The sequence below is a fragment of the Filobasidium floriforme genome (assembly GCF_021052385.1).
Source record: "Filobasidium floriforme strain CBS 6241 chromosome Unknown HD553scaffold_18, whole genome shotgun sequence".
Lineage (NCBI taxonomy): Eukaryota > Fungi > Basidiomycota > Tremellomycetes > Filobasidiales > Filobasidiaceae > Filobasidium > Filobasidium floriforme.
The window spans coordinates 513,796-523,344 of NW_025763639.1; the positions used below are offsets into that span (position 1 = coordinate 513,796).

At 53.4% G+C, this 9,549-nt stretch overlaps 3 protein-coding genes across 3 annotated transcripts; 1 reads left to right on the plus strand and 2 right to left on the minus strand.

Annotated features, from left to right (window-relative positions):
- Positions 1 to 554: 554 nt before the first annotated feature.
- On the minus strand, positions 555 to 2,531 carry HD553DRAFT_315662 (DHHC palmitoyltransferase-domain-containing protein). The gene is made up of 6 exons (XM_046180520.1): positions 2,199 to 2,531; positions 2,024 to 2,123; positions 1,483 to 1,955; positions 1,258 to 1,415; positions 763 to 1,190; positions 555 to 696 (listed from the first exon to the last, which is right to left on the minus strand). The coding sequence occupies exons 1-6, from the start codon at positions 2,260 to 2,262 to the stop codon at positions 594 to 596; spliced, it is 1,326 nt and encodes a 441-aa protein (XP_046034760.1). The 5' UTR covers positions 2,263 to 2,531; the 3' UTR covers positions 555 to 593.
- Positions 2,532 to 5,637, minus strand: HD553DRAFT_315665 (Transketolase, thiamine diphosphate binding domain-containing protein). The gene is made up of 9 exons (XM_046180521.1): positions 5,498 to 5,637; positions 5,350 to 5,430; positions 4,671 to 5,091; positions 4,262 to 4,600; positions 3,729 to 4,189; positions 3,259 to 3,658; positions 2,976 to 3,191; positions 2,826 to 2,902; positions 2,532 to 2,753 (listed from the first exon to the last, which is right to left on the minus strand). The coding sequence occupies exons 2-9, from the start codon at positions 5,395 to 5,397 to the stop codon at positions 2,643 to 2,645; spliced, it is 2,073 nt and encodes a 690-aa protein (XP_046034761.1). The 5' UTR covers positions 5,398 to 5,430; positions 5,498 to 5,637; the 3' UTR covers positions 2,532 to 2,642.
- Positions 5,638 to 7,278: 1,641 nt separating this feature from the next.
- Positions 7,279 to 9,158, plus strand: HD553DRAFT_315669 (ras family-domain-containing protein). The gene is made up of 7 exons (XM_046180522.1): positions 7,279 to 7,578; positions 7,825 to 7,871; positions 7,956 to 8,042; positions 8,166 to 8,238; positions 8,348 to 8,560; positions 8,660 to 8,718; positions 8,827 to 9,158. The coding sequence occupies exons 1-7, from the start codon at positions 7,302 to 7,304 to the stop codon at positions 8,941 to 8,943; spliced, it is 873 nt and encodes a 290-aa protein (XP_046034762.1). The 5' UTR covers positions 7,279 to 7,301; the 3' UTR covers positions 8,944 to 9,158.
- The last annotated feature ends 391 nt before the right edge of the window (positions 9,159 to 9,549 follow it).

Below are 9,549 nucleotides of genomic sequence, written 5' to 3' on the forward strand. Positions count from 1 at the left end.
TGTTTCGCGAGGCTGGTCGTTTCGTCGGTTGCTGCTGCCATTGCGAGATGATCGAGCTGTTCAAGCTGCTTCCGGGGAGTGGCAGGTCCATGGTTGGCACTATGTCCTATCACGAGGTGGGTGGGACATTCAGGTGATTATCACGTCGATATGCTGTACGACCGGAACATCCAAGATCTGTTGAATTCCTAGCGTGAACCTGAATATGCTCGACACACTTTCGCGAAATTTTGCTTCCGCACGCAGGTCGCCGCCGAAAGCCATGGCATACATCATCTTAGAGATCAGCAGGTCACTTGACGAGTTGTCAGACTCGAAATATGCGAAGCGTCTGCCATCAGAGCGGATCGAGGGCCAGCAGACTGTTCCAAGTAATGCAGGAAACTAATCTCCAGTGTTCGGTGTACCGGTCAGAGTTCAATGCATCACGCTTTGCGGTGAAACCCTGCATTCGGTCTAGTGTCCGACGTTACGCAAGGCGGATTGTAGCAAGAAGATTCCACTAAGGTGTTGATCGCACCGAGCCGATCAGGGTTTCTTTACCTCTTTATTAAGTGCAGTGTGGGTATAATGAAATCTGAGATGCTCGGTGATCATACAACATCTCGTCCCAGGCGCAAGCGAGCCGTCTCTTCGCGCAGTCGTTCCAGTGTCCGTTGGGAATAGGGAAAGACGTGGCCGCCTTTGGGATCGGATCTGTGTAACGGAAACAGGATGCGTTAATACCTCGCTCCGATCGACAAGACCTCTGAAATGACTGACGATCCGCCCCTTCCTCCGGGCCAAAACCACCTCCAGCTCGGTCCCTTATTATCGGGATCAAATACCTGCAAGACGTTCCGCCTCCATCCCAGATCGTAAGGATTGTTCGACTCGGCTATTCGTTTCGCTCGTCTCCGTTCGTCCCGGTTGAGCATATGGTCCGGCCTCCAACCTCGGTCCCTCCGAACGTCCAGGCTGGGCCGGCGAGCGGGTCGATTCGGACGCCCCTCCGCTTCCAAGGGGTGCAAGTCGTGTTCCGGCAGTTTGATATTTGGAAATGCCGGACGCATGTGTTCGAGACTGGTTAGATTGCGGCTGACGAGATAGATGTGAAAGGCCGCAAAGGGAGCCAAGGTGAGGAAGAAGACGAATCCGCAGAGGGCGAGCAAGATCCATATGACCGGTTTGATCTCGATCTCTTGTTCGTCCTGCGATGTCGCACGATCAAGATTCAGCAAAGGCTCGTGCCGAAGCTGAAGCCACGAGGACACTAACATCTCCCATCCCGGTAGGATCCCCAAAAAAGTCGACGCAAACTTTCCCAGCCTCGAATGCCGAGTAAGCAGCGTACAGGGCGGCATAGACGAGGAATAATAGGAAAGTCCTCTTGTTCCTATACCCGATGCACCCTGCAACCCAGACGCAATGATGATCTGTACTCGCTCGCGCAATATCAGCTTGATTAGATTAGAGCTACGGCGGTTCCGCTCAGAGACGTACCCATCATAAGCTGACAGCGGCCACAGGTACTGCAGTGGTGACACCGGTCCGGCTTGACCGCATTACACTTCCTGCACCACCTCATTCCCCCCGAGCTACCCTTGACCGTCAGAGCAGGGATAGCAACTGGGTCGACAGGTTCGGCTTGCGAGCTGGATTTTGTCAAAAGGTTGACTAGCGGCACATCGTCCTCGTCTTCCTCTAGATCCTGTCGTTCGTACTGCCCCGAATGATCGTACTCGTTATATGTTGACGGTCTTGGCTTCGAAGCCTTCCATTCGTCCACGCTGATCCCTCTGAAATCGGCTTCTATCGCATCCCGTTCGTCCTCGTTCATCTCCGGTCCCGGCGGGTAACCCGTCGACCTATCGGGTTGATGGGAATAAGACCGGGAGGGAGATCCTGGTGATCGAGTCGAGGTGAGGAAAAGGGAATAGGTGGTCAGGCCAAAGAGAGCGTTATGGCAAATGAACCTGATAAGAAGCGAAACGATATCGTTCAGCGCTCATCGCTGGTCTACCTGAAAGCAGAATCCACTCACTGCCTTAGGAACTCTCCATTCCGATGTTGTACCGCCAATACCTCTCCCTCAACGTAAATCACAAAGGCGATGTAGCTGGTAACCAGGATCGAGTAAGCTCCTAGAGATATGAAAGATGGTCGATAGCACAATCAGCTCAGCTTTCGACGTGCTACGTGAGGCTGTGCTTACTCGCCCATCAATGGGAGCTTGCGTTGTACCGTTCGCCATTCTGGCAGTCGAGGCTGCGAAGGAAGCATATTGTGCTTGACCCCTGATTCTAGCAGGTTCGGTTGGAAAGTGGTCGAGGTGGACGCTTTTCGGAAGGTCGAATTTAGATGTTGCGATCGCAAGGCAGGGGGCAAAGCTAAATCGAGCTAAACGACTCGAGCTGATCGAGCTGATCGCTCGGATCGCTGCAAAAAGGGTCTCCCCTGGAGGCCCTGGATGATCCCTCACGCATTCTCGCATTCGTAAGCAGTAGTTGCAAACACCACTTGGCAACGGACCACCGGATCAGAAACAATGGACCTCTGCTTTTGCACACATGTATTTGATCGTCTCAAACGCGAACTAATAAACCAAGCTTATAAAATCATGACACAGTTCCATCTTTCCAGCAAACGTCTCGACACCCGATCTACTGGTCGTTGACCTCGTCCAAAGCGGAGATGAGGGGAGAGTAGACCTCGCAACCTCGCTTCTTGTAGAAGTTGACGACCTTCTGGGCTCGCTTGGCGATGCCCTCGGGCTGTAGTTGAGAGCGCAAAGCAGAGCGGGTCAGCGTGAATACTAGCACAGAGATTCGCGATGGGCGACTCACGGTGAGCTCGAAGTGGTTGTAGACCTGGTCGGCAGGACCGCTCATACCGTATCCCTTCAAACCGAAGAATTCGTGGGCTACAACCGAGAACACAGGGCAAGGTCAGTCGATGCTCGCGATTTTCCGTCACGATTCGACCCTGAAGCTCACCGTAGCTCAACCAAGTTCCACAGGCGTAAGCCTCGACGGCCAAGATGGGCATACCCGAAGGCAAGACCGAGAGACGGTACTCGTTGGGCTGAGCGTCAAAGATCTCCAAACAAGGAGCACTGACGACACGGGCCTTGATGCCCTGCTCCTTGAGCTTCTTGGCGGCGTCGTTAATAAGGTAGACCTCGGAACCGGACGAGATCAAGGTGACATCGGCTGAAAGGTCGGGATAGAGTACATCAGCATCCGACCAAGGGTGTTGGGCACTCAGTTGCAGACATACCGTTCTCAACCTCCTCCAAGACGTAGGCACCCTTGACGGCCTTCTCAACCGAAGAGTTGGCCAACTGGGGCAAGTTCTGTCGGGAGAAACAGAGGGTCGAGGGAGTGTGCTGCGACTTGAGGGCGACCATGTACGAAGCCGAAGTCTCGTTTCCGTCAGCCGGTCGGTGGACCTGCATGTTGGGCAGAGTCCTCAACCAAGCGACAGTCTCGACCGGCTGGTGGGTGGGACCGTCCTCACCCAAACCGATAGAGTCGTGGGTGGCAATGTTGAGCACTCGGAAGTGGGACAAGCTGGAAAGTCGGACGGCACCGGCGGCGTAGGAGACGAAGTTGAGGAAAGTGGCACCGAAGGGGATGATACCACCGTAGGCAGCGAGACCGTTGCAGATGGCGGTCATCTATAGGCGAGGCGAGGAAACGTCAACACCGGCATCCTAGGTACGACAAGAGCCCAACTTCGTTACTCACTCCGTGCTCCCTGACTCCGAACCTGACGTATCGTCCGGCGTAGTTACCCAAACCGGTCGAAGGGGGCTGGAAGTCGACAGCAGCCTTGGATCGGGTCAAGTTGGATCCGGTCAAATCGGCCGATCCACCGAAGAGCTCGGGCAAGACGTCCCACAACTTGGTCAAGACGGTCTCGCTCAACTTTCTCGATCCGACGGCAGCGTCCTCCGGGGTGTAGGTGGGCAAGGCCTTCTCCCAACCCTCGGGGAGACGTCCCTCCATCCTTCGCTCGACCTCGGCGGCCTCGGCGGGGTACTTCTCCTTGTAAGAAGCGAACATCTTGTTCCACTCGGACTCGTACTTGGCGCCCTTGTCGGCGGCCTTGGCGTAGGCGTCCTTGACCTCGGAGGGGACGACGAAGGTCTCGTCGGGGTTGAAGCCCCATCGCTTCTTGAGCTCGGCAATGTCGTCCTTCTTGAGGGCTGAGATGAATCCACGATCGTCAGCCCCTATCTATCCTGACTAACCCTGGACCGCCGAGCGTGTCGACTTACGAGCTCCGTGAACACCACCGGTTCCCTGCAACTTGGATCCGAATCCGATGATGGTCTTCAAGTTGATGATGGTCGGCTGGTTGGTGTTCTTCTTGGCCTCCTCGATGGCAGCGGCGATCCCGGCGTAGTCGTCGTTACCGTTCTCGACGTGCAAGACTTGCCATCCGTACGACTTGAACCTCATCTCGACGTCCTCGGTGAAGGAACAGGCGGTGTCTCCGTCGATGGTGATCTTGTTGTCGTCGTAGACGGCGATCAGGTTGCCGAGCTGGAGGTGACCGGCGAGCGAGGCGGCCTCGGCAGCGACACCCTCCTGGAGACAACCGTCACCGGTGAACACTATAGATTGATGCACGCTTCGAGATCAGTAATCTGCGATCCGGAACTCGCAACCTGACCTCGGACTGACTGAAAGTGTGGTTGTCAAACACGTTGAAGCCGTCCTTGTTGAAGGTGGCACCCATGTGAGCCTGAGCCATGGCCAAACCGACAGCGTTGGCGAAACCCTGACCCAAAGGTCCAGTGGTGACCTCGATTCCGTCCGTCATGCCGACCTCGGGGTGACCCGGGGTGATGCTGTTCAACTGCCTGAAAGCCTTCAAGTCGTCCATCTTGACCTTGTAACCCATCAGGTGGAGCATGACGTATTGCAGAGCACAGGCGTGTCCGTTGGAGAGGACGAATCGGTCTCGGTTGTACCACTTTGAGTTGGAAGGCGAGGACTTCATGATCTGGGTCCAGAGGATGTGGGCGACGGGGGCCATTCCCATAGGGGCACCGGGGTGACCAGAGTTGGCCTTGGCAACGACATCGGCGGCAAGAGTTCGGATCTGGCAGCGAGAATGAGGAGGTTTTGTAGTCAATATGTTTGATCAGACAGTCTGTACTGTTCAGACAACAGTCGATGCGTGGCAGGCGGGCTTTTGGTTGTTTCACGAGCTGACGAATGCCAGACTCGTTCCAACCTCGTCGGTGGGTTTATCCTGCCCCTTTCATATCCCAGCCCCGTCCGCGGGAGTGTTCTCCCCTCGACCGACTACCTTTCGCTCGCCACCACATTCACAACCCAGGTATGATATGCTACTCACGGTGTTGACACACTTCTCATCGACCTCGCTAGCTTGGAAAGAAGACATCGTTATGGGTATATGCGTCTTTTTTTGTGGTTTCTGTGAATGACGTTATAGGACGATCAGTTCGGCGCAGAAGCAGATCAATGCTTATGCAAAAGCTTACTTTTGGGGGTTGTGGTTTGAAGAGGAAAGGAGGGAAACAAGAGGCGAGGTAGGAATGTATGAAGCTGAAGTGAAGGTTGTGTTGATTATGAAGTGGGATTTTCGATGTCGTGGCTTCGCTGAGCTGAGCTGAGGGGTCGAACCCCATTGGATCACGCGTGGGAAGGCGCAGGCGCGAGGGAAGAGGGGGGCGTGACGTAGCAATCCGACTCCGACATCATCTCGTTCGCTTCCCGCTCTTTCCCCAAACGCGGACCGAAGTTACCGACGTCACACATCACAGCGATCTCCCACTCTGTACCCACTCGCAACCTACGTCGACCATACCAACCATACAATCTCGTTTCATCCTCACTACTACATCGACATCGACTAGCTCGACCTGGACCTCTTGCAACTTGAAACAATCTCCCAGTGGATTTTCGGCCGAATGCTCGTCCCAAAAGAAAGGACCCACAATACAAACCGTCCGTGGAAAACTCCGAAAAAGGTCCGAGCACGCCGATCATCAAAAACAGGGATCCACAACGACCGAGGTTATCACACATGTTTTGTTCTTCATTTCGCCTGTTTTTTTTTTTATCTTCGCATTCTCGTCGCTTCTTGCTTCTTGGTTGCATTGGATGCCTAGTTCTAACTTCATCGCATTGGACACTGTATCGTGTCGTACCCTACATTCCATCGCCCGGTCCGGACCATCAACACCAGGTAGAAGGAGGGAAATTGAGCTGTTCGGTCCGGTCCGGAGAGCTCATCCACATTCAAACTTTACCGGCCCGTCGTTGCCGTACCCTGTCCGAGGCAGATCGCTGAGTTGTTGTACCCTGCCAACGGTTTGCCATGCACCGCTGTGATACTGGACACTGTAAGCTGAATCGCGTCTGCGCGGGTCTGTCGTCGAACCCAGAGCCTCTCGCTTTCAAGGACATCGGATCGGGCGAGTACAGGTTAAATGCGCGGTCGGTACCCGTTGAGAATTGGCGTTGCAGCGTCGAAGCGACTGCCCTCTATCGGATACGGTCATTACCTGTGCTCTTTATCCAGTGTCTATCTGATCCCTCGCCTTCCATCAGTACTTTGTCCAAAATGAGAGGCCAACCCGTAGCGGTTTGTGAAACACGTAACACTCGAATATGAACCCTAACCGCATGGCTGTGGCATCGTCGTGGAGACATCGCACGACCTGACATCTTCCTGCACCGGCACTTCGAGACTGACTGCATTGGCAACGGTCAGTCATAGCCAGCTCGTAATGTCCACGTGCTCCGCTCGATTTCATCCTGGAATAGATGCTCTATCTGTGCAGTCTGTGAGTTGAAGATCGAGGAAATCGAGATTACAGAAGGAGCCTCCTGTGGATCTTTGTGATCACTTTCGTGACTGTCGGGCGGCTGTATGCGGTTGTCATTCCCATCCATGGTCATTACCGTGGGGTGGTATTGCTGAAGTACGTCGAGCTAGATACGATCGGCCTGACAGGTTCCTTTCATAAACATTGCCCGGAAAGTACCGGATGAAGCTCTCCAATCACGAGTCTGGCCAGTTCGGAAGTTCTCACTCTTCTGTCTCTTATCCCCCGTTCGAAGTTGCAGCTTGATGCATCAGATCTGCAGCCTCAGTCTCACGCCCGCGCTGATGACTCCACAGGGTCGACTCGAGTTGCTCTCCAGTGAAAATGGGTTGAAATTTGGGCGTGAAGCTGCAACTGTCGCCATCTTTCGGACCTGAAACGCCGATTTCCTTCCTTTCTTTATGCGTTTTCAAGTCGACACAAGACGTCATCATCGCCTCGGGCGACTCGTCAGATGTTGTTGATAGCGACGACCACAGAGCCTTGGCATGCAATCAGCAGATACTCTGGAGATGCCAAAGCTGCAATACCATCGTTCAATCTCAGATCGTTATCGCCTGAGTTCAATCAGTATACAGAGGTTCTGCCAATCCGATACAAACGAACAGCCTCAAGTCTGCAGGAGCTCCCGATCAAATCACCATCGACAAGAACAGTCGCCATGTCCGCATCAACCGATAAACCATACCCGTCCAACCTTAAGCTTTTGTTGATCGGAAACTCTTCAGTCGGTAAGTCAATGATCGTTATCTGGATGTTCTTTGGCAAGCCCTCGGTAGAGTGCGGGAGAAAGAGGTTGGGCCACGCCTGGCGTCTGGCGAGAGTCGGAGGCGGGAGATCTTGTTACAACACAGACAAAAGAAGAAGCAACACATCTTGTTTCCGCATCATTGCCTGTTATCGCTGTTGAAAACGCTGATTTACACAAGACACTAACTGGGATTCCTCCCCATCCTGAATTTCGGATTGTTTAATAGGCAAATCATCCCTCCTGCTCAGATTCACGGACGACGATTTCCTCTCTGTGAGCCCCCCTCGTCCACCGCGTCGCCTGCCTTGGAAAACTCATCAATTTCTCTTGTCTGTAACGTCGGTCGTGGTCTGTTAGGACGAAGAGACGACAGCTACTATCGGGGTGGATTTCAAGGTCAAGCAGCTGGAGGTAGAAGGGAGGAAGTTCAAGTTGTCCATCTGGGTGAGTACAATTGTCTGAACTCGGGTGGCGAGAGCCTGCATGCCAAGGGCCTGGGAAACGCTGTGACTGGTATCAATGAGCTCATCGGTATTTGCTTTGGTCATATTTTGGGTCGCAATGAAGGACACGGCAGGGCAAGAGAGGTTTAGAACGTTGACGAGTAGTTATTACCGAGGAGCTCAGGGTGTGATTCTCGGTTAGTCGCAGACTGTGGATTTGCCGGATTTTGCAAGTCAGAGTGACTGACAGCTGATCGACGTCTTCCTTTTGTACTGTCGCTTTACGGTCATACTCTGTCGATACAGTCTACGACGTCTCCTCCCGTACATCCTTCCAAGCCCTCGACTCGTGGTTCCGCGAACTATCCACCTACACCTCCCCCGAGGTTATCAAGATGATCGTCGGGAACAAGTTGGACGTAGGGGACGCGCCTCCTCCGAGTGGGGGTAAAGGAGCCAGGGAGGTCTCGACGGAGGAGGGTGAGAGGTATGCGAACGCGAAGGGGTGTTTGTTTTTAGGTGAGTGCAGATACCGGAAATTTGGTAGACAGCTGGTGAGATCGAGGGAGGTGAATGAAAGCTGACTGCAAGGCTTTGCAATGGGGTTGATATTCATAGAAACGTCAGCAAAGACGAATACAGGCGTTATGGAGGCCTTTTCCGACCTAGTCATCCGAGTGAGTGCCCCCACCTCGCTCTTTCCTTTTACACAACCTCTTCTCTTGCTTTCCGATGTATGTGTACACTGGAGGCGCGTTCTGACACCAATCCTTTGATCCTGTCAGATCACGGAGACTCCCTCGCTATGGTCTAACGACCCTACCCTGCGAACGCAGCCCCGGAGGGGCAATGTTCAGCTGGAGGAAGATGACGCTCCGCCCGGTTGGACGTGCGCTTGTTAGATTCAGTTGGGGACCCACGATATTGTTAGTTGGATGTATATGTATGAGCTTGTGAGTGTGTATGTGTTGGTCTACCTTTGTTGTATCGTTCGGCATGTGATGTAATAGTATAGTAAGACTTCTCGCATGCATTGCATAGACATCATCAATACGTTCGCGATTTATCGCGATCTCCCCGAAACCCGTGCAAACAAGGTCGGGACTGCAATCTCAGCTGCAATCAAGGATGCTTGTCGCCTGTGAGAGAGCGAAAGCATCTCCTATGATGTGCTCGTGCTAAATATCGAGATCCTTGACGTCTAACGAGGGCCACCTAGAGGAGTCTATACGCCGGCGATGATGAGCCATCGATGTCTAACTGGATTCAAGTTGCACCAATTCGTCGCGCAAGCGGACCTGCACAGTTGCATGTCTGTGCGTACACCATGAAGTCGATATTGCGGACCGATAGATGAGCATCTTATTTTCGAGCAACGTAAGTAGGGCATTGAGGCTTCTTGCACCACAATCTACGTAGATCGATAGAAGAATCTTCATTCTCAATCTCGGTCTTCAGTCTCGCTCTGATATGTCAAATTCAAGACTAATGCCAGCTCGACTTGCACA